The 25,009-nt window shown below is 44.4% G+C and overlaps 5 protein-coding genes and 1 long non-coding RNA gene across 12 annotated transcripts; 4 read left to right on the top strand and 2 right to left on the bottom strand.

Annotated features, from left to right (window-relative positions):
- The first annotated feature begins 43 nt into the window (after positions 1–43).
- On the top strand, positions 44–3,882 carry cd164l2 (CD164 sialomucin-like 2). 2 transcript variants are annotated; one of them, XM_029167328.3, is made up of 8 exons: positions 44–1,033; positions 1,118–1,217; positions 1,549–1,758; positions 2,006–2,104; positions 2,307–2,399; positions 2,468–2,509; positions 2,578–2,734; positions 2,953–3,882. In XM_029167328.3, exons 2-8 carry the CDS (start codon positions 1,199–1,201, stop codon positions 2,966–2,968), a joined length of 636 nt encoding a protein of 211 aa, XP_029023161.1. In that variant the 5' UTR covers positions 44–1,033; positions 1,118–1,198; the 3' UTR covers positions 2,969–3,882. The 2 variants fall into 2 exon arrangements, with proteins under 2 accessions (XP_029023161.1, XP_029023162.1); XM_029167329.3 differs by having other exon boundaries at positions 1,118–1,758.
- Positions 3,883–4,529: 647 nt separating this feature from the next.
- On the top strand, positions 4,530–10,531 carry sytl1 (synaptotagmin-like 1). 2 transcript variants are annotated; one of them, XM_041072938.2, is made up of 15 exons: positions 4,530–4,743; positions 5,511–5,669; positions 5,990–6,141; positions 6,382–6,484; positions 6,562–6,619; positions 6,697–6,739; positions 6,821–6,861; positions 6,973–7,089; positions 7,306–7,472; positions 7,545–7,647; positions 7,860–8,021; positions 8,384–8,462; positions 8,570–8,669; positions 8,768–8,973; positions 9,799–10,183. In XM_041072938.2, exons 2-15 carry the CDS (start codon positions 5,545–5,547, stop codon positions 9,939–9,941), a joined length of 1,599 nt encoding a protein of 532 aa, XP_040928872.1. In that variant the 5' UTR covers positions 4,530–4,743; positions 5,511–5,544; the 3' UTR covers positions 9,942–10,183. The 2 variants fall into 2 exon arrangements, with proteins under 2 accessions (XP_040928872.1, XP_040928873.1); XM_041072939.2 differs by lacking the exon at positions 4,530–4,743 and adding an exon at positions 4,827–5,184 and having other exon boundaries at positions 9,799–10,531.
- Positions 10,532–10,825: 294 nt separating this feature from the next.
- Positions 10,826–12,350, top strand: clxn (calaxin). Of its 3 annotated transcripts, none has more exons than XM_029167309.3 (6): positions 10,835–11,115; positions 11,216–11,374; positions 11,517–11,621; positions 11,713–11,864; positions 12,013–12,117; positions 12,217–12,350. In XM_029167309.3, exons 1-6 carry the CDS (start codon positions 10,965–10,967, stop codon positions 12,265–12,267), a joined length of 723 nt encoding a protein of 240 aa, XP_029023142.1. In that variant the 5' UTR covers positions 10,835–10,964; the 3' UTR covers positions 12,268–12,350. The 3 variants fall into 3 exon arrangements, with proteins under 3 accessions (XP_055369065.1, XP_029023142.1, XP_029023143.1); XM_029167310.3 differs by having other exon boundaries at positions 10,850–11,115; positions 11,196–11,374; XM_055513090.1 differs by lacking the exon at positions 12,217–12,350 and having other exon boundaries at positions 10,826–11,115; positions 11,994–12,101.
- rbm48 (RNA binding motif protein 48) lies at positions 12,269–13,999 on the bottom strand. Of its 2 annotated transcripts, XM_029167251.2 has the most exons (5): positions 13,741–13,975; positions 13,441–13,631; positions 13,206–13,351; positions 12,533–13,095; positions 12,269–12,422 (listed from the first exon to the last, which is right to left on the bottom strand). In XM_029167251.2, the coding sequence occupies exons 1-5, from the start codon at positions 13,897–13,899 to the stop codon at positions 12,360–12,362; spliced, it is 1,122 nt and encodes a 373-aa protein (XP_029023084.1). In that variant the 5' UTR covers positions 13,900–13,975; the 3' UTR covers positions 12,269–12,359. The 2 variants fall into 2 exon arrangements, with proteins under 2 accessions (XP_029023084.1, XP_029023083.1); XM_029167250.2 differs by having other exon boundaries at positions 12,269–13,095; positions 13,741–13,999.
- Positions 14,000–14,015: 16 nt separating this feature from the next.
- pex1 (peroxisomal biogenesis factor 1) lies at positions 14,016–23,562 on the top strand. Of its 2 annotated transcripts, none has more exons than XM_029167081.3 (24): positions 14,016–14,224; positions 15,612–15,758; positions 15,888–15,971; positions 16,086–16,200; positions 16,352–16,992; positions 17,126–17,245; positions 17,376–17,496; positions 17,679–17,785; positions 17,918–17,997; positions 18,105–18,237; positions 18,386–18,482; positions 18,563–18,733; positions 18,834–18,988; positions 19,068–19,254; positions 19,373–19,539; positions 20,111–20,245; positions 20,334–20,398; positions 20,526–20,668; positions 21,043–21,146; positions 21,300–21,476; positions 21,766–22,008; positions 22,384–22,578; positions 22,663–22,793; positions 23,303–23,562. In XM_029167081.3, exons 1-24 carry the CDS (start codon positions 14,117–14,119, stop codon positions 23,379–23,381), a joined length of 3,705 nt encoding a protein of 1,234 aa, XP_029022914.1. In that variant the 5' UTR covers positions 14,016–14,116; the 3' UTR covers positions 23,382–23,562. The 2 variants fall into 2 exon arrangements, with proteins under 2 accessions (XP_029022914.1, XP_055369013.1); XM_055513038.1 differs by lacking the exon at positions 14,016–14,224 and adding an exon at positions 14,274–15,505.
- Positions 21,674–22,772, bottom strand: LOC114865859 (uncharacterized). The gene is made up of 2 exons (XR_003787573.2): positions 22,644–22,772; positions 21,674–21,968 (listed from the first exon to the last, which is right to left on the bottom strand). It is a non-coding gene; the product is annotated as an uncharacterized LOC114865859 (long non-coding RNA).
- Positions 23,563–25,009: the final 1,447 nt, after the last annotated feature.

The raw sequence follows: 25,009 nt of genomic DNA, 5'->3' as shown, positions 1-25,009 counted from the left end.
GCAACGGCAGAGAATCGATGGCTTCCCCCGGTTGATAGTGAGCGTGGGTGCTGCAAGATGGGCCGAGCCGCTGTCTACGTGGTCGCGCATATGAATGCGCAAGCTGAGGAGAGGGGGGGGGGATTTCGTCTGGCTCGAGCCATATTAGGACACGCTTCCTGCCGATAAACGCCCCCTACGTCACTGACTGGATACGGAATGAAACACTTGTCACCTTCAAGCGAGAAGCGTGTATTTTCCAGCTTCTCCACGTTTCTGCAGCATTACAGCCATTTTGCTTGAATGAGAAATTACTTCGTGTACATTTACGGAAAGATCAGAACAAAGCACGATACTGTAAGTTATATGTAAAACAGATATAGCAGGAATATGAATCTAGAATCTTAAGCAGAATAACGAGTCGTCTCCATAAACTGCAGTATTTCTCCTCTGGCATGCTCGCGGTGTCTCCTATTGATTTATGCCAGTAGTGGGAGCATCGGCGGAGGAGGAGGAGGAAATCGTGTTGGATAGGATAGCCCTCGTGTGTGTGTGTGTGTGTGTGTGTGTGTGTGTGTGTGTGTGTGTGTGTGTGTGTGTGTGTGTGTGTGTGTGTGTGTGTGTGTGTTTCTGTTTCAAATGATGACACACGCACACCACCCCGCGTGAGAAGTGCTGTATGTGGGAGTCCACGGGACGCGGCGGTGCGAGCGCAGGAGGCGGCGACGGTGGCGCTAAGTGCGGAGCGGAGCACAAAGACGCGCGTCGTGATGCTGGGCTGATCTGTGCGTGTGATTCCTCAAGGTCTGCCCGGGGATGCGATGATTCAGTGCAGCTGTAGGATAACGCAACACGTTGGCACTAACCTGCTTGCACACACCTGGCGCACACACCTATTCATGTGTGTGGAGCTTTATGATGAGCAATAGTCATTTACTCCCTTAGAACAGTTTGTCACAGGCAAGTGAGTTGAGTCTGAGTCTGAGACGAGCGCAGCATCACAGTCACACATTCGAGAGGATGATGGCATGTTGACGTACAGACCGTCTCTACTGTAAGTACTCCAGCCACCTGCACCTCACACAACATCATTATGAGCTGCGAAGCCATTTACGCCCACGCTGGCCTGTTTTCACAGCTGCCTCACGGGGAATGACTGAACCAGACACGTCCTTCGCTAAAACGTGAACCCTCGCCGGCGTTAATCAGAGAGAGAAGAATGAGTCATATCCTTGCAGGTTTGAGCTGATCTGTAAGATTAGCATCTCACTGTAATGGGCGGCCATCACTCACTCAGCTTTTGGCCAAAAGCGATTCAACCACTGCTCTTAACCTGTGAAATAACTTCACAAATACAGAATGAATTTGCATATAATTTGGTACAGATGTGACTGAGCTCAGGCTGTGGAAAAAGACCCCCCTGTGACCCCACTATTCGGAAATGTGTGTGTGTGTGCACTGCCTGCTGGGTAAACAGGACTCAGCCCATCAGGTGTGCATTTCACAAGGGCAGAAGTGAGACAACTGGTTGCCAGGGAACCAAGTTGGGATGTCGCTCATGTTACACAGATCTCTGTTCCTGCCGTCTTTCTCTCTGTGTCCTCGCCGGGATCCATCTTTCCATCCGTTCCCGTTCGAGGATTTGCCAGATAGCCGTTGGCATTTTCACTCTTTTTCGGACAAAGGTCACTGGCAGGCGCCAGCGCTCTCGGCTCAGGATGGTGTTCTGCTTCACGCTGCTGCTGCTGGCAACGATTCCGTCTGTGGACTTGCAAACAGGTAGGACCGCGAACACAGCGTGTGTATTTCAATGTGATGCTGGTGCCTTCTTTCCTAAAGTTACTGACAGCGGGGCTTGTGTCAACTGTGTACAATAAAAGAAAAGTGTGACCTGTGATTGAGAATCCTGACAGTTCCAGACGTGCAACAAGAGGCCTGTTAACGTTTCTACGTGGGAAGATAATTGTGATCCACTGAATGAGGACTTTCGGTCACACTCTCCAACTCACTGTCGTCCCTCATGCAGACCCTCAGCCGCTCTGCTCTCAGGCCGAGTCATGTGACCTGTGCGTTGGAGAATCCATGCTCAACCTCACGGGCTGCGTCTGGAGGCTTTGTCCAGATGGTGACACACGCACACACACACACACACACACACACACACACACACACACACACACACACACACACACACACTGATAGTAACCTAATCGTCACAGCTGCTGTAACGTGAGCTCTGAGGCTTTGTACAGAATCAATTATTCAGTAGGAGTGCAAGTATCTATACACATGCGCTCACACTAAAATTTTTATTGTCTTTGTCTCAGGTAATGACACGGGCGCGTGTGTGACTGACAGCAACAACACAGCAGACGTCGCCATGAACTGCAGCTGGACCAGAGTGTCTGAACTGTGCTCAGGTAGCTCCCAGTCCCCTCCAATGAACACGTGTGCCTGCAGCCTCAGTAACTGGCTTCTCATTTCTCAGTCGTAGAGACCGTGGCTGAAGGAGGGGGAGACGGTGACTCAGGTAAACCCAGCCTCCCCTCACGCCTCCCCCGCCTCTCGGCTCTTCCCTGTAAACCTGTCTGTGTGCAGGTGACGGAGCGACCAAAGCGTCCCCGGAGTTCTCTCAGGCCAAGTTTGACATGTCCAGCTTCATCGGCGGCATCATCCTGGTGCTGTCCCTGCAGGCGGGCGGCTTCTTCGCCATGCGCTTCCTCAAGTCTAAAGAGCAGAGCAGCTACGACCCCATGTGAGTTTGTGCACGTAGGTGATGGAGGGCGAGCGATTCAGCACGGCTGTGCCGGCTGTGGGTGTCGGCGCGTGACTGCCGGCACAACAGCGGCCTCTAGTGGACGGAGGGAGCAACAGCACCCGCCATGCGAAAGCGCTCACCTTCAGCATTCCCCTGGAGCTGATGTGGATTCTCATCACATCTTGCGTATCTGTTCAAATGTTTTGTCTTTGCAGAGAGCAGCCACAGTGAAGACGAGATGTCTGAAGGACGAGCACGCGAGGGCGGAGGACAGCAGAGCAGTGACTCATCGCGTTGTGACGACAAGGTTTTTTTTTTTTTCAAGCCCCTGTCATTTTTGTTCTGTCCCTACTTTACCTCTGGGGGATGGGTGCGTTTAGAAGGGGGCATCTTTCTGACTGCAGCTCCCAGGTTGAACCAGTTTATTCACTTAGGACAATACACATTATTAAACACTGAGCTGAATACATTTTTGTTCATGTTTAGTCTCTGCACAGATGTGATGAGATCAGCATCACACAGGATATTAGACTAAAATGATCAAATGACTGGCGTGCCGTCCCCGCTTCTGCCCACTGAGTCATCATATTTATATTAGAGCTCTTTAGGACGTCGGTCTTCATGCAACCAGACCAGTGAAGAACAAACAAACAAACACACAAACCTCACCTGAAACTGGATGTATCAATTTAGTGTGTAAATAGTCTAGTTCATCAGCAACGGGTGACGCCTGTAAACACTAATCAGCATTAAAATTTATAGTCAATTTAAATTTTACAGTTAATCTTTTCCTTTATAATAATTTTCATTACAGTCCCAACATCTCAGGTACAGTATCAGTATAAGTAAGAGCTTCAATCACTCATTATAACACTTTTGCGATTTGTGTGTTTTGCTTTTGAAGGGGTTTTGCTTTTTTATAAATTGATTCAAACTTTAACATACATTTCTAGTTTCCCCTTTTGAGTGTACATTTCACCTATTACATAATTAACCCTTCCATGACATTTTTGATGGGTGTGGTGTGACCCTGTTTACTTATCATTACGCAACTGGACTGACATTTATGAAATGTTTGGATTTTTTTGGCCATGAAAATGTAAAGTATATCAAGGCTGAATAAATGAAGCATGTGTCCCCTGTCAGTGTGCCAGTGTCATGTGTGCGTTCTTGAACTGAGTGTGCAGGTACAGTACGTGTTCAGTGCATATTTGCTCATACCAGAGGTTTAGGTGAACTGATTCAACAGTCCTCTGGGTGTGACCGTGCCGATAAGAGTCATCTATTAATTCCCACGTGTGTGGATGTCGGTGCAGTTCCCAGCATGCATTGGGGCTAGAGGCTCGCGGAGGCCTGTAAGGGAGCAGCCGGATGTTGGCTGGTTTGGATGCGTGGAGCGTGGTCGGAACCAGAACCTACAGGCTTGAATAAGTCAGAACAAAAGCATTTCCCAACGGGGCAGGTCGTGGCTGGCGTCCAAGGCTGTTGACAAAGGACCGGACTGAATGCAGCCCCCCCTCCCTCCCTCACCCACGGCCGGTCTCAGGCGCACCCAGCTAGTCTATCTTCTGCTTTAAAAACGGAAACCTCTGTTTGCATATGTGTGCGCGTGTGTTCGCGCGCGCAGTGCGGACCGGGAGCAGCAGCGTCGCTGGCCGAGTGTGTGTTTAGCAGGTGTGGAGGAGCAAAGTTACATCCCTCCTCCCGCCCTATGTCTGGGTGGAACATCCGTGTGTCTGAGTCAAATCATACAGTGAAACAAACACATTATATCGATCAGGCGCTCTGTTACGCGCGCGCGGCCCTTCTTCCCGGTACTCTCTGTTTGTTCCGTCTCGCGCTCGGCTCCCGGTCGAGCGCAGCCCCCCTCGCGCACTGAGCGTGGAGGGCGTGTCCACGGCGTTTACTCAGCACACCGACGCAGACGCGCACTCGCTGCGACGCGCTCGCGACAACTTTTCACCAAACTTTTTCACCGATGGAAGTGGCGGAAGCTGGGATCTTAGGTAAAGCTGCTTCTTACTTCTGGCGTCTTCTCGTTGGCTGCGCGCGCCTTGTAATGAATGTGAGCGCGAGGAGTTGGACGTTTGATCCAGAAGGACGAAAGCGGCGACAGGTGTTCTGTGTCTCGCGGTGTTCATGATGAGGAAAGTGCTGCGCGGACCTATTTCTCCAGATAGGGACACTTTAAAAACTGACGTCCAAGCTCGTATATAAGCAGTAGCATTGACTATTACTGTTGTTTTACCATCAGTAAATGTCAGGATTGAGCAATTTACCATAAATACTATTATTCTAAATGTCACATCTGCGTCATCTTTGCTCGCTTGCAGGCGCCATAACGTTCTTCTCGTTTTTTAGGCGTCTGTGGAGCACTTGGTTGAGCCACAAATTCTATCCACTTGGACAGAAAAAAATCATTTTGCGCATGCGTTTATTAGTCAAAGGTAACTATCCTCAAGGCAGTGGGCAAACAAACACGCACCAAGTTATATACAGCGGTGCAGCAGGTTAGTGGGATGCCCTAGATTTAGTCTGTTTTTAAGTTTAGTTTGTTTTGCAATAACTGGATCCTTCAGATGAGACAAGAAAATGGAAAATCAGTATACAGTAAAACTAGCAACACATGGGTTAAATGTACTGTCTGCTCTGTTGTACTCTGAGGTCATAAGTCAAAAAGGTTGGGAAGTGAGTGAACACACAACAAAGTAAGCATTACAATACAGACTTCTATTAGTGAAGACGTTTCATTAGATTCTGTGTATTTATTTAGAACTTTTGAGCTGACGTCTGATTCTCTGTGGGGGATGGAGGCGGAGCGAGCCGAGTCTCCCCTCGACTTGAGCCACCTGACGGACGAGGAGCAGTCGAGCATCCTGCAGGTCTTGGAGCGCGACCTGGAGCTGCGTCATCGCGATGAAGGGCGTGTAAGGTCAGAGGGGGCGTTTTTCGTTTCTTGTCAGGCGCCAGTTCTGCGCCAGCAATTAACACGAATGCGTATGAGTGTAAAAAAATCACCACAAAATGTCACAGCAAGGTGTTTATCTACGAAAGCAGCTTCAGTGAACCATATATCGACTCTTCCCACTTACCTCCCACGTTTCTGACTAATTCCTTTCTCTAAGGGGACAAAACACCTGTAATCACTGTATAATCATATGAGGATTTACTCACTGTGCATGTTCACACGTCAAAGTTGACGATGCACGATGACATCAGATGCACGTTGCGATTGTTCATTTTTTTTCCCAGGAGCCTCCGGCAGACGGAGACCAACCCCGTGCGCCTGCGCTTCCTGTCGGGTTCGTGGTTCAGCGAGGAGCGGAGCAAACGCCACCACGGCCGCTCGTCCGGCAGCGACCTGGTGCACGCCACCATACGGCACAGGAGGACGAGGAGCAGAGGTCAGCTTTAAGTTCACGCTACGCTGAAGTCTTGCAGCCGCACTAATGGTGTGTGTCCTCGGAGAGAGTGGAACCCGATCGGGCCGCAGGTGCCGCCTGTGCTTTATAAATGGACTCGGCCCTGAGGTTTACCTGACGTGGTGCTGTACTGTAACTGTGTGGCATCAGCCTGTGCCGCTGCCTTCCTACTGTATTAGAGGCATCCCAGTGATGTGTCTGTGCTTGTTACTATGGTAACAGATGTGCCCCTGGATGGCCTGTTCAATGGAGAACGAGAGGAAACCTCCTGCAACAATGGCTCCTCTCCTAAGGCAGAGAGTAGACTGGAGGATGAGGATGGAGGGTTAGTGAGTGAAAAGAGATTCACAGCACTTGTTTGTGTGAAACAAGTTCATTTATAAATATTATTCTTGTTTTTAGGACTCAATCAGTCGTGAAGCCTACAGCCCCACCCAGAACAAAGAGCCCACTAGTGCAGGTTTGTCTGGACGTGAGTGCTTGTTTCTATGCATTATGCAGTTTTTTTCCAATGATTATCCATCAAACCGCCTGCAGGTCCAGGGCGCCCAGCACAGGGATAGTTCCCCATCATCCAGTGGTATGAGCAGTTCTGTGTCAGTGCTTCTGCAGCTTTACAGGGTTTCTCTGTGCTGTCGCTAACTCCTTATTGTGCTCACAGCATGCGAAAGCAGAAGTAACGGCCACTCAGAGGAACCCGAGGTGATTATAACACACATTAATTAGATTAGCACGACTTTGGAGAACACGGCTTTGAATGATCGCACCCCAATGACAGCTCGATGTTCTATAATGTATATGTACGTGCATTAGGACGACTTCGACCTCCACAACGGTGACGTTAGTTCTCTGAGCAGCAGCCTGACGGAACCAGACCCAGCCTCTCTGAAAAGCAGCAGCTCCAACAGCAGCCTTCATCTGGGCTACACGGTACACACACACACACACACACGCACAAACACTCTCTCACAATGCACGTTTGATTAATGGGCCATCCTGCGACGCAAGATGACTCAGTTCAGGACAATGACGTAGGTGTGTGTGTGTGTGTGTGTGTGTGTGTGTGTGTGTGTGTGTGTGTGTGTGTGTGTGTGTGTGTGTGTGTGTGTGTGTGTGTGTGTGTGTGTGTGTGTGTGTGTGTCGTAGCTCAGTGGAAGCATGATGAGTCTGTTCAGCTCCGGGGACTTCGGACTGGTGGAGGTGAGGGGCCGTATTCAGTTCTCATTGGTTTATGACTCCCAGAAGGAGGAGCTGCACGTCCGAGTGTACCGCTGCGAGGACATCGCCTCAGTGCGCAAGGCCCGCTCCGACCCGTAAGTTTCCTGCGACAGTGTCCCTTAATAAAACCAAACCAGTCAAGTGATGTTTGGGCACGTGTGTCACAGATACGTCAAAACCTATCTGTTGCCGGACAAGTCCAGTCACAGTAAGAAGAAGACCTCAGTGAAGAAGAAAACCCTGAACCCGGTCTATGATCAGACACTCAAAGTGAGACTTTCTCCTATTTACATATCACAGAATTTCTTCCCAGAAATCCTTCATCTACTCGTCGTCCTTGAGATTTGTACCACGTGTCCTGTGTCATACTCTGCAGTCTCATGTACCACATCTTGTGCTTAGGCTTAATCCTATAAATCCTGTCCTTTCTCCACTGAATGCTGTATTCCCACACGTGTCTGATGCTGATTCTCAATTGCTAGTACAAAGTGCGGATCGGGGAGCTGCGGAGTCGCACCTTGAACCTGTCCGTGTGGCATGCCGAGCCCCTGGGGAGGAACGTGTTCCTGGGGGAGGTGGAGGTGGCTCTGGACCTCTGGGACTGGGCCTGCACCCAGCCGCTGTGGCAGGACCTGCAGCCGCGGGTAGGGAGGCGCTGGATGCACGCTCGCATAGCGTTCATTTGCATGAGCCCTTTGAGTCCTAGACCAGTGTTTGTCCAAACGCCCGGTGAGTGCGTGTATACATTTGTTTAGTAGCCGAGTGTCTGAACTGCAGCTTGTTGGAGACACGGTATTACAGAGAGGAGTGTCTGTGTCTGGGACGGCTGAAGGAAGAGGAGGACACGCTGTGAATTTCAACGAAGGCTTTACGTAATCTTAATCTTTTGCTGGTGCTACAGCTCAACCTCCCTCCCGTTTCTCCCTCATTCTTTTTCTCCTTTTTTGTCTTTTTGTCTGCTTTTATCTTTTTCATTCACCCCCCCACCACTCACCCACTGTCCCAGGTTCATCTCAGTCCAAACTCCATTAGCAGTCGTGGCAGCATCATGCTTTCTATTAAGTTCGTCCCGGCTGGATCTGAGGGTGAGGAGAACACACGCATCACGAATCCAAGTATCGGTACATCGCCCTTTGTTGGTTTGGTGATGCACCACACATGAGTTTGGATCTGAAACACTCTGTGCGTTCAGGTGGAGGTCTGCCGCTGACGGGCGAGCTCCACATTTGGCTTCGGGAGGCTCACGGTCTGCTTGTGAACAAAGGCGGAGCCATAGACTCGTTTGTCAGAAGGTGCATCAGCTCTTATTTTATACGTTCATGTTTTAGTAAAGTGAGGTGTTAACGTTTGTTTATTTATTATAATGATTCACATTCATACCTCCCCCCAGCTTCATACTCCCAGACGCCAGTCGACAGAGTGGCCAGAAGACGCGGGTGGTGAAGCGCTCCATCAGTCCCACCTACAACCACACCATGGTGTACGACGGCTTCCACTGCAGCGACCTGAGGGAGGCCTGCGCCGAGCTGACCGTCTGGCAGCGCGACGGCATGAAGACGCACGTCCTAGGAGGGATTCGCCTGAGCTGCGGAACAGGCGAGTCTCTACTGTACATCTGAATACTCTAGTTGTATTATTAGTACTAATAAAAGTGTTTGAAAGTTTATTTGTTTTGGTGACATCTTTAGGAAACGCAGGACTTCCTGTTCGAACTGCAGCTCACTGTTTGTGTGGCAAACACCTGCATGTGCTTCCAAAAAGAGGCATCATCACATCCTGTTCAGTGTCTCACATTTTTAGAACTACAGCCCCACAGGTGCTGTTGGTGTATTTTTAGTAGAAGTTGTTTGTGGTTAAAACAACCGATCGTGATCGTGTTAATTCTGTAGCAGAATTAATGAAGGTTTACAAATGTACCTAGACAATTTCAACAAACTTAAGTGAGGTGACTGTGTGTTTATGCGTCATCTTCTCCAACAGCGTGACCCTTCAACACTTTGCATCTGCTGCATTTTGACCTGTTGGTATTTCAGGCATTTCAGATGCTTGTGTCATCAGAGCTCGGTCATTTCTAGGTCACCAGAGATTCTTCAGTGAATTGCTTTTTAAAATGTTTTTCAAAATAACTGAGGTGATATTATGAACAGTTTTTATTTTATTTGTGAAAATTAGGAGTTTAAGTACATTGTCTTTTGTGCAGGACTACTGTCAGATGTATTTGTGGGTTCTGGAGATAATACGATGTAGGCGTCAAGTGTGGGCCTTACATGTTGTGTTTCGGCATTAAACTGGAAGGACAGGGCAATGTCTGTATGAACTACAGTATGTGCGCATAGGAGCCATGGGTGATTTTTCATTTATTTCATGGCTACATTAGGAGATGCATAAGTAAATAATAAGTAAGTGTTTATTTCTTTATAGGCCAGAGTTACGGTGAAGCTGTCGCCTGGATGGACTCTACTGAAGAGGAGATTGGTGTGTGGACCTCTATGATTGAGAACCCAAACCACTGGGTTGACACAAAGCTGCCAATCAGAACCAACATCACACCTCGTTCTGAATGAGTCACACGCTCATATAATAACAACTGGACTGAAAGGACACTGCACATGTTGGCAGAAACTCTGTCACACAAACTCTTTGTGTTTTTCATACATGCAAACTGCAGGAAGTAGTGATGCAATATTGTGAATACATGCAGATCAGAGACTTTATGCTTTTCAGGTGTTTACTTGTATGTTTGGTCCAGTCTGATATGAAATCCAAGTGTAATGTAGATTATAAATTAAATACCAAACTAAATCTATTTAACAGTAATTCATTTAATCTTGTTAGACAAGTGCACATACATTGATTTGTTTTAACATTAATTTAACTAAGCCTCTGTCCTTTGTTCAGCAGTAAGCCTCCAGTTCATTATCACTGATCTTAACTGCCTGTCCTCTTTCTCACCTGTCAGGGTGTGAAGAGATCTACATCTGCATCTCTCATGCTAAAGGGCAAAATCAATAGTAATAATTATAGCAATTAGTTATAGTTATTTATAGCGGAGATTAATTCATTGATTACATGTTCAGATCATGTACAGATCATTCTGCTAATTGCAGTCACTGTTTACTCTGGGTGTGTCATTAAAAGCTGCAGCTGGACAGAACGTTTGTAGTTATAATGGAGTACGTGACTGCCACCCTGTGGTCGGGTGTTGTATCTAGACTTTTACAGGAAGGACCCACCCAGTAAGAAAGGTTACAGAAGACAAAGGTATGCACGTTTTATCCTTATTTTCAAACGACCAAAAACATTTTTTTTGCAGTACGACGTTGGATAAATCATTGGTCTGCATGGCTCCTGTAAAACATATAACGAACTACCATCCTAACTATAACGAGACCGGAAGCAGGTTATTTGACTTTCAAAATAAAATCAGAGTTTAACAGAGTTGGCCCATAAGTGACCATAAGTACAGTAATAAGTCGTAGAAGTGTTGGTCCGCCCATGGGTTTTGCGCCCTAATTGCAATCTTTATTCATGACGCCCTCTTTCCTGTAGACTTGAGTGATTTCTTGCAGGGCAGTTCCGTAGTTGCCATGGCGACGGCACGTCAACATCACCGCCGTGGGAGGACTGGCTTCAGATGTTGCTCTGCCTGTCCGGTGCACGACATGGCAGAAATGTCTCCGATGAACAGAAAACTCACCCAAAGTCTCGCCGAGAGCATCTCCAAACAAGTGGAGCACTGTGAGTATTTGAATGAACGCCAAAGTGACCTCGTCTCTACGCAGCCGTTAGCTACACGACAATGCTAAATATGAAAGAAGTTATTATTTCTGTGACCTAGTCAATAGAACAGAGGTCGAGTTCCTTATCCGGGAGTTTCACGTGTTGATGGGAGAACAGACCACTCTGGGGAGGACAGTCAGCGGCCTGGACAGAGGCAGGTTCAGGAGCTTCCTGCACAACAACTTTGGGATGACCGATGACATGATCATGGATGGAGGTATTCTGTCCATCCATTGTTATGAATGGGATGTCGTTGATAGTTTTGCAGGGCTAATAAATTTCTACTCAAATAATTTAAATAAGCAGCAGCAGTTCATGTGTTTTATTCATTAGCCTGCAATTAACCTGCTCTCCTCCAGTCTTCAGGACGTTCGACAAAGACAACGATGGCTTTGTGAATATGAGAGAATGGATTGATGGACTGTCTGTTTTTCTTCGAGGGACACTGGATGAAAAAATAGAATGTAAGTTGTCAACCTGCATCTCTGTACACAAATCAGTTACAGGTCACTCCCACACATTACCAACTAATAACTATTCTTTTGCATGGTTCAGACTGCTTTCAGGTGTATGACTTGAACAGTGACAACTACATCTCAAGGGAGGAGATGTTTCACATGCTGAAGGACAGTCTCATCAGGCAGCCGACAGATGACGACCCTGATGAAGGAATAAAAGACCTAGTGGAGATCACACTCAAGAGGATGGTAAGGAGAAGGACGCAACTAAAAGCCAGTTATGCCTAACCTAAATGAACAAGTAAATAATAATAAATAATCTGTTCTCTACTTCATACTGATCTTAATTTACAAACTAGCCTTAACCCTTACTGCCAGTGTTGTTTCCCATTCACAGGACCATGACCATGACGGCAGACTGTCCTTCTCAGACTTTGAAAAGGCAGTGAGAGATGAAAATCTATTACTTGAGGCGTTTGGGACCTGCCTGCCTGACTCCATGGTAATCACAAATAATGTTAGGTGATTAGTTGATATAGTTGATTATGTTACATAAATAAGATGGTTAATTTTGCATTCTCCTTTTCTTTTTTTAACCCAGAGCACAGAGGCATTTGAGAAGCTGGTATTCCAGGAACAACTTGAACAATAAGTTTGTATTTGTGCCTCTTTAATGCAAGTGTTAGAAACTAAATATCAAAATAAAAACACAAAACATTTACAGCAAAAAGACAACTGGTGTGATCAAATCCTGCGACGTGGTTTAATCTTTTTCTCCAGTGGTTTGATATCTGGAACTGACCCCACCTGAAAAAGATAAGTGATTTTTTCCACCAGGAATTGTGACTATATAATATAAATTCGATTCGATTTGTTTTTGTTTTAACTTGCTTCAAACAATACAAAAGATACATTACCTGTTTCATAGTGTTCCTGATCAAGCTGACAGTTGTGTTCAATGACACATCCTCCATGTCCAGTTTAGGTGGTTCAGGCAGCTTTGGCCCAATAAAAGGTTCATTTTTTGCAGAAACATCAGCCAATAAATTCTCCACAGCCTCTTCCTTTTTGCGTTTCCTGTTCTCTAAGTTTGTTTTCCTTGGGACAAATCTGACTGCAGATGTAGGATTTGTGGTCAGTCTGTGCTCTGTTCTTTGGTCTCTGTCTGATGAGGTTTGACTGAAGTTTGAACTTTGACCCAGCTGGTGTTGTACATCCACAAAGGCATTATGCAATGTCCCCATTTTATCTTCTGTTGCTATACTTTCCTGTTGATTTTCGTGTCCATAGTATTGATGTTCTTGTGGAGGTAAAGGAAGTGGAGGAAAGCTTGAAAACTGGTTGCTGTTTGGCAGCTCCCATGTATTACTGGTGTCAGAGGTTTTCTCATATCTATCAGGGATCCTGTCTGTTGCGGTGGTGGTGGTTTCTGATGTTGTAGCCTCCTCCTCCTCCCGCTGTTGTTTTATCTTTTCTCTTGCTTTGAAACAAGATTAAAAAGTACCATTAACCTATTGAAATGCAACTACAAACACAAAAAATAATGTTTTACTAAAAGGCACACAGTTTTTGTACAAATCTATAGTGTACCTTTATTCTGAGTAGTCCGTATTACATATCTCCTCCGGTCCTGCAGTTTTAGCCTGGTGTCCTCCACAGTCTCATATTCTGGGACATAGCACACATGCAACACGCCACCGTAGAAACTCTTCTCATCCATGTGTCGCTTGGCTGCTCTGGAACATTTTTAACACAACAAATATTTAGCAGGTCTAGACAGTGGGCCTTTGAACTTCGCCACTGCAGTATTGCTGATCAGCTGAACCTTGCACTTGTGAGTTTCTGGAACTTGACCAGGTAGACCTCTGTGAACTCCTCAGCAGGATACTCATCCAGGGGTCTGTACTCCTCCACGACCCCGTACAACGCACACAGCTGGATCAGCTCTGGCATGACTCCGATGGCGGGGACCCCTTGGACCATCAGGTAACGAGACTCTAGATTGATGGTGTACACCTAATGCACAAAACAAACATGACACCTGATGTACCCTGCGCTACTGTTACGTCGCTGAAACCACGCCGTATTTTTTCTTAAAATACGATCGATAGTAGCGAGTACGTACTTTTACTGCTTTGGCTTTCCTTCCTTCCCTGTACTTTGGCCGTGAAATGCATACTCTTCGCTGTTCGTGGTGTTTATAAACCTCTGGGGCACTCCAACAGCCAGCGCTATTACGATTACGCGCCGCCATGTTTATGGTAAATGTTTTCCGGTTGACCATTTTCAAAATAAGTGCTCGTGATTCTGTCAAATGTCAAATGCGCATCGCATTGAATGTGTGTTTCCCGGTGTAATATTATTTTGAAAAATTCTGACTCTACATATCAACTACTTTGGTCTGGCTAGGCTCAACCAGAGCGCATCGATTCCCAACGAGTCAGTAGTTAGCGGAGTATCGAACCAGCTACTAACAGGACGAGCAACGCCATGTGAAAATAATGTTTACTAATCAAGGCATTCAACCCGTAACTGTTGTTTTTAGCAATACAAAAAACTGCTTTCTTCATCTGCCCACAAAGTTGATATCGCATCTTTCCCTAAGCGAGGTAAGTTAGCTCAGGTTGTAGCTAACCATCGTGCACTATATTACACCAGACTAGTTCTCAGTAGAGGCTTAGTTTGGTAAAACAGCGTGCACGTGACACGCCAAGCTGTCTGCTCTGTCGTCCGTTTTCTTCAGTCCTTCATGAAAGTGAATGTTGGTATTTGCTGGTATCTACTGATTCTGTCTATATTAAAGTTATAATTTAAACGTACTCAGTTAATGAATTATCAGCAGAACGTTACATACTGAAGACAGTAATACAATCTAGAAAATATTGGTCTATCTACTTTACACACTGCATTTCTATGGTTCGTCGTAAGATGTTACAATAATTACATACTATATTAACAGCTCTACTATCCCGTTCATCAAAGACGCCATGGATGTGGCAGTTTCTCTACTGGGGGCAATTTGATGTATCTAAAGTAATTCCCATACAGTATCACTTGGTGGTGACAAAGGACTACATTAAAACAGGGGTGTCAAACTTAAACCAGTCCCTTGCTGGTTTTTCAACTCTTCCTTTTCCAGAGCCTGCTAATTACCTGGGTCAGGTGTGTTAAGTCAATCAGACACACCTGTTCAAGGTGATCAGCAGGGAGACGTGGAAAACCAGCAGGGACACCGGCCCTCGCAGTTTGCTGTTATGCCTTATTTTAATGCAGGGGTGTCAATGTTCCATGTCCCAATAGCTAGATTGGTTATCCAGGGATTGGGGCGCCTAGGCTCCCGCCTTCGACTGCTGCCCAATCCACTTAGCCGAAAGGCAAAGCTCTCAATTTACCGGTCAATCTACGTTCCTACCCTCACCTATGGTCATGAGCTTTGGGTCATGACCAAAAGGGCAAGGTCACGGATACAAGCGGCTGAAATGAGCTTCCTCCGCAGGGTGGCTGGGCGCTCCCTTAGAGATAAGGTGAGGAGCTCTGTCACCCGGGAGGAGCTCGGAGTAGAGTCGCTGCTCCTCCACATCGAGAGGAGCCAGTTGAGGTGGCTCGGGCATCTAGTTCGGATGCCTCCTGGACGCCTCCCTGGGGAGGTGTTCCGGGCATGTCCCACCGGTAGGAGGCCCCGAGGAAGACCCAGGACTCGCTGGAGAGACTACGTCTCTCGGCTGGCCTGGGAACGTCTTGGGGTCCCACCGGAAGAGCTGGAGGAAGTGTCTGGGGAGAGGGAAGTCTGGAACTCTCTGCTTAGACTGCTGCCCCCGCGACCCGGCCCCGGATAAGCGGATGAAAATGGATGGATGGATGGATGGATGGATGGATGGGTGTCAATGTTTGTATGTTTACTGTTTTATTGTGGTCTATATAAACTTAGAAAGACCAGCACCTTTCTACAATAAAGAAGTGCTATGACAATAACAGCTTTGTCTATCTTTCCTTTAGAATCAGGCGCTGGAGTTGTCCTGGAGCCATGGAGATCCAGTGTTTCTAAGCTGGACTCAAAACAGAACCTCCTCCAGCCTTGAGAGCCACCAGGTGGCGCTATGTCGACGTCTGGGAGAAAAGCTGGGCCTGAAAGATGGAGAGCAGGCAAGTGTCAACAGTGCTTCATTTCCTATCTGATTGTTGCCTACCAGACACAGTAGGCTTTGATAGTTTGCAGTGATTGTTACATTCTGATGGACTGACTGATATTTGTATTGGTTAATTGACCCTTAGGGCTTCCTGAGACCTTGTCACCAGGTCTCATCTGTGCATCAGGTCCTCGTGGAGCCACTTACATCTGACGACTGGGAGATTTTGGTAGGTAAACAATCTGTGCCTAAAATCTTCAAGTATAGTTTGTTCAAAAGAACAGTATGATTACTATGAGGTATTTCAACAGATAAATGACTGTAAACCAAATATGATGTGCAGGAGCTTCACAGCGCCACACTGGAGCAGCACCTGTTGGATCAGATCAGAGTGGTGTTCCAAGATGCCGTGTTTCCTGTGTGGGTGGACAGCCACACAGCCATTTACATTCAAATAGGTAAGAGTTAATACAATAAATGTTATTTTATTCAATGCATTGTTTCTTTTATTTCATCTTAAATTGGAAAATTTGTGAGAACAAATTGTATATCTTGGTTACTTGGTTATATTCATTTTAAACCACTTTGATCTGTTCTGACTCTGTGCAGCTTCAGTTCTTCCATCTGTACCCTATGGTCGCCTGGAGCAGTTCACAGAACTAGTTGTGTCTCCTAAGATCCGAGATGGAATTAGCAACCCAAGACAACAGAAGTCAGATCTCGCCTTTCCATCATTACAAAATGCTGCACCTCGCCCTCAGAGTCACCAGTGGGGTGGCATAGCTGACCTGAAGAGCTTTCTGCAGTATATTATAAAGGGTGCTTATGATCCAGTTAAAGAATTACCACCAGTACCTGACATTCCTGCCCTCCTCACTGACTCTACCTACAGAGTGTGTGGTGCACCTCCTCCCTCTCTTTGCACCATAAGCCATGTTGCAACTGGTGTTATTCATTTATTTCCTTGGGAGCATAGACAATACTCTGGACTAAGTGGATGTCTGTCCCCAGTGACATATGGCCTGCTTTCTAAAATCGCTTCCCCTAAAGAAACAAGGGACAAAGCCAAGCAGTCCATGGAGAAAAAGAAGAACCAAGGAGGTACTAAAGTTGATCCTACTGCAGTGGATGGAGAGGAGGCAAAAGATGAAGAGGTCATGGTGGTCAGGGTGGTGTGCCATGGGTCTGAGATTTTAACAGCCAATCATAAAAGTTGTAGCAAGGAAAAGATCCATAATGGAAGAGTATGGGTAAGTATGCTGTCCAACAAACCCATAGTCAATCCATTTATATTTCACTTCACAGGAGTGACTCTTTTTGTTCAGTGCTTTGCTCCTCCTAAAATGGTTGTGTTTCATACGAAATGCATTATATTTTCTTCAGATTCCACAGCCTCTGGCAACCAAGCTGAATATCGTTCCCCATTCAATAGTTAGAATTCAGCCAGTGAAATCCAATATCAAAGTAGCCTCCACTATTCGTCTTCAGCCTGTGAAACCACTGGTGAGTTTGGGAGTAGCCATCTGTCATCACTGTATGATGTAAATCGTGAAATATAACATTCTTTCATTTGTTAGAAGCATAAAATCTGATCTGTCGTGTTTCTGCGTGATTTTTGACATTATGCCTTCAGCCCGAGGAGAATGATGAGGAGATCCAGACAGCTTTCCTTGGTTGGCTGCACACTCAGAGTCACGAACCTTTAGCCTGTCTGACTGCACGGTCTGGCACCATCCTCCTACATGGAGCTGATGGTGATTCATTTCTACACTTCTTTTTCCAGCTTGTCAGAAATGTATTTATAAATCACGTACAGTCAAATCTGCAGATTTGCATAGAATAAAGTGTTTATCAGAGATGCTAAAATTATCCATGTATTGAAATTATAGTACTTTCAGCTGCACTAAAATGTCACCGTCCATCATTTTATTTATAGCAAAGCAGGAGTTTGCTTTAACTGTGCTGAAACCAGAAGCAGAGAGTGATGCCGCAGACCAGCTGTTTCTTTTAGCACCCACATTCATCCAGAAAGAGAATATACAGGTATTACCTTCCACACAAAGTCAACCAATTAATATTCTCATGTTAGTTTATTTGAAGTATGTTGGATATAATGAAATGGACAAAACAATCATGATTTTGTGATATTTGCACTTACTACTTTGTCACCTGTAGATAGACAGAGAGCCAGTCTCCGTGCCGAAGGCGGTTGCTGAAAAGCCAAACCTAGATCTTCCCTCCCTCTGTTATCTTGGGTGAGTGGGTAATGTACCTGTTTATAAACCATTGCATGTTTTAAACAACAGTCTTTTAGAGCATAAACCTTTCTCACCCTCTTGTTTTCTCATTTGTTTTTCTCCAGTGGGATTGATGAGCTCAGTAGGACTGGATTTGAGTTTATCTCCCACAGCCTTCTGGGTAGTCTCCTTTCACAAGAGCTTGGTAGACTTGGACAAGGACTTAGTGGAGGAGCACTACTCATAACTGGTGCCAAGGTATGTATTAACACATTAGTAATGACTGTAAGATGATTAGCTTTCTGGGAATGTGCAGAGTGCATGTGAACCTGTCAACTTTACGCTTTTAGAAAACTAAATGTGCTGAAAGTGGTATCTTTTGTATGCGTGCGCTTTTTCCTCACAGGGCAGTGGAAAGAGCATGCTATCCAGAGCCCTGTGCAGGAAAGCTAGAGAAGCTCTTGATGCACATGTGGAGGTAGTGGAGTGCAAAAAGCTACAAGGTCAGCAGTTACTCTATACTCTGCTTGAACTTAAGGCTCATTAATAAAATAAATCATTGTGTTTTTACACCCTTTTTAAGGCAAGAGAGCAGAAACTGTAAGACAGATGCTGCAGGATATTTTTGAGCAGGCAGAGTGGAGACAGCCTTCAGTCATTCTTCTTGATGACCTGGATCATGTGATGGGGGCACCAGCCTCACCTGAACATGAGCATGGCCCTGAGGCATTGCTGCAACTGCACATTGCACAAAGTAAAATATATTTTTGTATGCTTGTATGTACATATTTTTTGTTGCAATATATGATGATAAATATTTTAGATCTCCTAACTCTTGTTATTCGTACATGCAGGTCTAAAGGATGTTGTGGATGAGGTGGTGGTCCATTCCAACCTGGTGTGTCTGATCATCACCAGCCAAACTGAACATTCCCTCCACCCAACTTTGACTGAAGTGCAAGGTTCCCACTTTATCCAGGGATTTGTCAACATCCAGCCACCAGACCAGGTCAATGCTCTCACACTTGCAGGTGAAGCCACTTGGATACCGTTACACAATTAACACCATTTGTGTGTTACTTCTACAGGTTCAGAGAGCAGACATCTTGCATAATTTGATTCTAAGGAAGTCCGGTCTATCTGAGGAGACCTTACACACGTTGGACCTAGGGACCGTTGCCAAGGAGACCGAGGGTTACACACCTCAAGACTTGGCACTGCTGTTGGAACGAGCTGTACATGCCAACACAGTACAAAGAGGACACGGGGACCAGGGTAACAAGCACTCTGTATAACTAATTATACAATTATTTATTTTAAGTTTACTAAAATGTCACTTATTCTTTGAGTTCCTAACTTCATCTTTGTTTTGTTTATGCTCTTTGTCTTTAAGGTGTGATTCTCTTCCAGAGGGATTTTTCACAGGCTCTGAAGGGATTTACACCTCCATCGTTGTGGGGTGTTGACCTCCACGTCCCAAATGGGGTTGGGCTGGAGAGGGTGGGAGGTCTGAGAGAGGTGCAACAGCAGCTAATGGACACCATACTGCTTCCTGCTAAGGTCAGTAGCAATGCAGCTGATCACAAGAAGTGCTTTCCATCAAATGTAATGATCTCTGTGCCCGAAAGGAGAAAAACAAGTTATGAAGTTAAATTAAATAAATGCTATGGGAGTGTATTTATCACTTATAAACATAATTGCTAAAGATGAAAGACTATTTAATTTAATGTTTAATTTTCTCAACACAAATGGCAATAAAGAGAGAACTGCAAATAGGAGGAAAATAAAGTAATAAAACAATTTATTTTAATTAAATAAAACGTTTGTGCAATTAAACAAAGGCTCACAGCAGTTCAGCTTCAGTTTTAAAGTCATTATTTTACTTAGACCAATTATACAAGTCCAATTTAGACCAAGTTAGACCAATTATACAAATATATATATATATATATATATATATATATATATATATATATATATATATATATATATATATATATATATATATATATATATATATATAAAATGTTGTTATATATGTTGTTGTTTTTTTTAATGCAAAGCATCTCAATACAAACCTTAGCATCTTTAACATCCCAGTAATTGCTTGTGGTTTTTTGGTATGTTGCAGTATCCTGTCCTGTTTTCCAATCTTCCGATCCGCCATCGCTCAGGAATATTGTTGTATGGAGCTCCTGGCACAGGGAAGACGCTCCTAGCTAGGGCTGTAGCAAAAGACAGTGGTATGAACTTCATCAGCATCAAGGTAGGCTGGGCTTTAGATTGGACAGTCAGAAGCTGGTCTTAATAAGAACAATGTTTTTCTTTGACAGTGATTGTTTGCCTCTCTCCAGGGTCCTGAACTTCTGAGTAAGTATATTGGAGCCAGTGAGCAAGGAGTCCGTGATGTCTTCCAGAGGTTAGTAAATATTTACATTCCTCTCAGAACCATATTGATATATTGATTGCTGTTATGACTTGTGTTACTTGTAATAACCCAGTAATAAACACTCATCAACCTGAAATATTTGCATTTTCGATTTCAGGGCACAAGCTGCCAAGCCTTGCATCCTGTTCTTCGACGAGTTTGATTCCTTGGCTCCCCGGAGGGGCCATGACAGCACAGGGGTGACTGACCGTGTGGTCAACCAGCTCCTCACCCAGTTGGATGGGGTGGAGGGATTGCAAGGTAGGTCATACAGCACTATACGACACACATATTTTAACATTCTATTGGCATATCACTTGAGTACAGCATGTGAATAAGAAAAAGTAACTAAATTGTAGATTAGTGGATGATTGTGGGCCTTTTTCCCTTCCAGTAGTTCCTATTGGTAACTTGTTCCTGACAAAGAATTAGCCTTAACCTAAACTCACAGCTTAGGTTAAGGCTAAAATTAAATTACACTAAAAATTACAACCCCCTGCCTGTCTTTGGTGATATTTTGTCTACGGATTCCAGTTTTATTTTTCTGAGAAAGGAGCATTGATTTTATCATTTCAAAAACCTGCAGGAAAGCAAATGAGCTCATTTCCCAAAAGGCTAACTATTATTATTTGTAGGCGTATATGTACTGGCAGCCACAAGCCGCCCAGATCTGATCGACCCAGCCCTGCTGAGGCCTGGAAGACTGGACAAGTCCCTCTACTGCTCCCCTCCTGACTTGGTCTGTTTAAAATCAGTCAGTCATTTACTCAATATTCTGTAACACTAATAACACTAATGTTATAATTTGTCCTCACATGTTTACTGAAGATTTAGCACAGATCCTTGGTATAAAGTTCACCTCTTAAATGTCTTTTACGTGTTACATTTGCAGGAGGCTCGTGTAGAGATCCTGAAGGCTCTGAGCGCAGGAGTGCCTTTGGCAGCTGATGTGGACCTGGAGCAGCTGGCAGCAGTGACAGAGCAGTTCACCGGGGCAGACCTGAAGGCCTTGCTCTACAACGCACAGCTGGAAGCCGTCCACAACAGCTTGGGCAGCAGCACACCTCATGTAAGTATAATTCTTTTCATAAAGCCACCACTGTAGAATGAGTTTTTTATTTTAGCAAAAAATGGAACAGGATGTAAAACACATTACAAAGTATAAGACAGAGTGCACATATACATATTTAATATTAAATATACAGTTACAGTATCAAGTTAAATGTGATGTATTGTGAATAGGAAATAGAGGAAATTAGTTAAAAAAATTAATGTTAAAGTCACTGTTGACCTTATTGCATGTTCGTGTGTAGCTTTGTGAACAATGACTCTAGCCTCTATTTCTGTGTGACAATCAGGAGCTGGCCTCTGGCTCAGACAGTGACATGAGCCTGTCCTCCATGATCTTCCCGAACAACACCAGTGGCTCTGATGAGTCAGTGGGAGAAGGAGACATGGGCGTGGCTTTGGAACAGTCCCTGGTCCTCCAGGAGAATAATGAGGTTCAAGCAGAAGATGAATTAGTCCATGGAAATGTCTGGAGACTCTACTTTGGAAGCTCCTATGAGTCAGAGATGGGAGACTCGTCAGTTTCAGAACTGGTGAGCAGTGAGTTTTTTTATTTTTGGATATACGTCATAATTATTTAGGTGAATTGGTGCTGACGTGCTGAATTTTAATGCTAGCTATAAACCCCAGTCCACAGCACTACTTTGACTTGCAGTGGTTTACAGTCTTTGCATCTAAAATGACAGTGATAAACTAAACAGATGTTTCTTCCTAGCAATAGGATTTATCAGGCTGGTCTGTTACAGCCCACAGTCTAAAGGAAATATCTTCAAATTGATTTCATTTGCCAAAGTACTGCAGTGGTATCGATATGAAGCCACAGACTCATTAGCTTCGCCATCTGTCATCCTAAATGCAGTGGTGCCATTTCCATTTTTTTCTGAGTCTGTCCATTTTCTCTTCCACAGAATTCCCAGTGCGCCTCTGGACCCAACTCCATAACCCATGACTGTACAGGAACATCGGTTCGTGATCACGGCGGCTCAGTCCCTCCTGCCTTCATGGCCTCTCTTCAGAGTGGATACGAGGAGCTGAGCCCGGAGCAGTCAGACCGCTTACAGCAAGACATCAGCAACATCAAAACCCACTACAGAAGAGCCAACGTAAGTCCAAGAGATAGTAGTAGATAGTAGAAGGGATAATAGTAGCTAACCTTAATTACTAATACCTGTGTAATAACTGTGCAGGAGGAGGGTGTCCGGGGACATTCAGCATCCAGCCAGCACGGCCTGCTTCTCTGTCAGGGGCATCTAAACGCCGCCCTGGCCGTCACCAGACCGTCTCTCAGCAAGTCCGACTGGAACAGATACACAAAACTGTGAGTATGTGGACGCCACGTTGGTCAAATCGCAGCAATTGGAAATCCCACTAATTATAACAGATGAAACTGTTGCAACAAAACCCTTTGCAGGAAATAAAGGGGGAATTGGCCGTGAAATCTATCAGGCTTATAATGAGACTTTTAAAGTTTCATCTATGGGAGGAAATTAAAAACTTCTGACAAATGTGTTTTAAAGCTGTTGCCAAAAAGCAGTAAAAGGCATATAAATCAATATTATAATTCCCCTAACATCACTCAGCATGTTTTATCAAGTTAAATGACTTTACTGTGCATTTTATGAATTCATTAGAATAATTTCTGAGCTGAAGCAAAAAAATTGCACAGTCATCTAAACAGTCTAAAACTGCTAATTCATCAATTGTGTCCAGTGAATTAAAAGTTTTATAGCCGCTTGGTCAATCCATGTATTAATCACTTAAGCATAGAAATCTATATTTTCCATTAACTGTAAATGCTTCAATATTTTTCTGTTTGTTTTTCTTTAGGTATGAAAGCTTTGGTTCTGCAGATGGAAAATGTCAGTCTGTCACATTTAAACCTGGACAACGTGTGAGTTTAGCTTGATCAGACGCATTAGTCATCATTTTGATATTTAGTATAAAAATGAGATTTAAGAAAAAAAATGTAAATGTTTAAATAATAATTTCTATTGACCCTGCTGTAATTAAATTAATTTTAAAACTTGAATGTCTTTATTTACTGTAAATAAAAGGAGTTTATAATAAATAATACAATGTTCTTTTGACAGATTGTCCTGTTTATTTTAAAAATCTGAGACATGTGATTTTTTTTCCTTCACATTTTTCTGCTATAAAATGAGTTTGGTATGAATATACCAGTCTGATCTAATAGCATAATGTTGAGCGGGTCTGTGCCAATGATTTGATCAAAACCTACGTCGTCAGGGGTAGAGTCAGCGTTTTAACAGAATCTTGATGACATCTAATAAACTAAACCCTTGTGGTGGTTTTACCACTTGAGATTATTTGCACTAGACCCTCTAATCTAATGCAGGCGCATAAACAGTATAATTTCTGTTGCGGTTACGCTTCCATTTAATTTGCCAAAAGCCTCTGGTCTCATAGGCAATTAACCACAATGTTTTACAAACCCTTTTTGAATTTAAAACATGAGGCATAATCTACATTATTAGTTTTTAATATCACTATCAATAAAAAGGAGGGTTTGCTGCGAGTAGTGAGATTACAATAATTAGAAACTGAGCCGTGACAATAAAGACAGAAACTCATTAAAACTGACCAACCAGCAGAGTTAACAGTGATTATGATAATATTTATATTAGAATCTAAATGGCACATAATGTATATGCCTTTGCACAAGTAACATGTTTTTGATCCAGGCAGAGACATCCTGTAGCTGTGTCACCCTATCTTCAGCCATGTTATTAAAACATGGTGCCAGTGGCAAGTAAGTGTTTTAAAGTTGTTCTAGCACTAGTACCCTTTTTCACCACATACTAAACTATGACCCTTTTTCATTACATACTATTTTAAGGCATGTTTTATCAAATTACTACTATTTCACATTTTTGATCATACAGTGAGGGAAAAAAATATTTGAACCCCATCTGATTTTGTATGTTTGCCCACTAACAAAAAGAAGAGCAGTCTATAATTTCAATGGTAGGTTTATTTGGACAGTGAGAGACACCAATGACAAAAAAAAATCCAGAAAAATGCGTTTCAAAAAGAGTTATAAATTAATTTGCATTTCCATGAAGGAAATAAGTATTTGAACCCCTATCCGTCAGCAAGATCTCTAGCTCCCAGGTGGATCCTATACAGGTAACGAGCCCTCTCAGCCTGTTACCTGTATAAAAGAGACCTGTCCACAGAAGCAATCAATCAATCCAGATTCCAAACTGTTCACCATGGCCAAGACCAAAGAGCTTTCCAACGATGTCAGGGACAAGATTGTGGACCTACAAAGGCTGGAATGGGCTACAAGACCATCGCCAAGCAGCTGGGTGAGAAGGTGACAACAGTTGGTGCAATTATTTACAAATGGAAGAAACATAAATTAACTGCCAATCTCCCTCGGTCTGAAGCTCCATGCAAGATCTCACCTCGTGGAGTTTCAGTGATAATGAGAACGGTGAGGAATCAGCCCAGAACTACTCGTGAGGAACTTGTCAATGATCTCAAGGCAGCTTGGACCATAGTCACCAACAA

This window comes from Betta splendens, chromosome 11 (assembly GCF_900634795.4).
Source record: "Betta splendens chromosome 11, fBetSpl5.4, whole genome shotgun sequence".
Lineage (NCBI taxonomy): Eukaryota > Metazoa > Chordata > Actinopteri > Anabantiformes > Osphronemidae > Betta > Betta splendens.
This window is presented reverse-complemented; position numbering and strand designations above follow the sequence as displayed.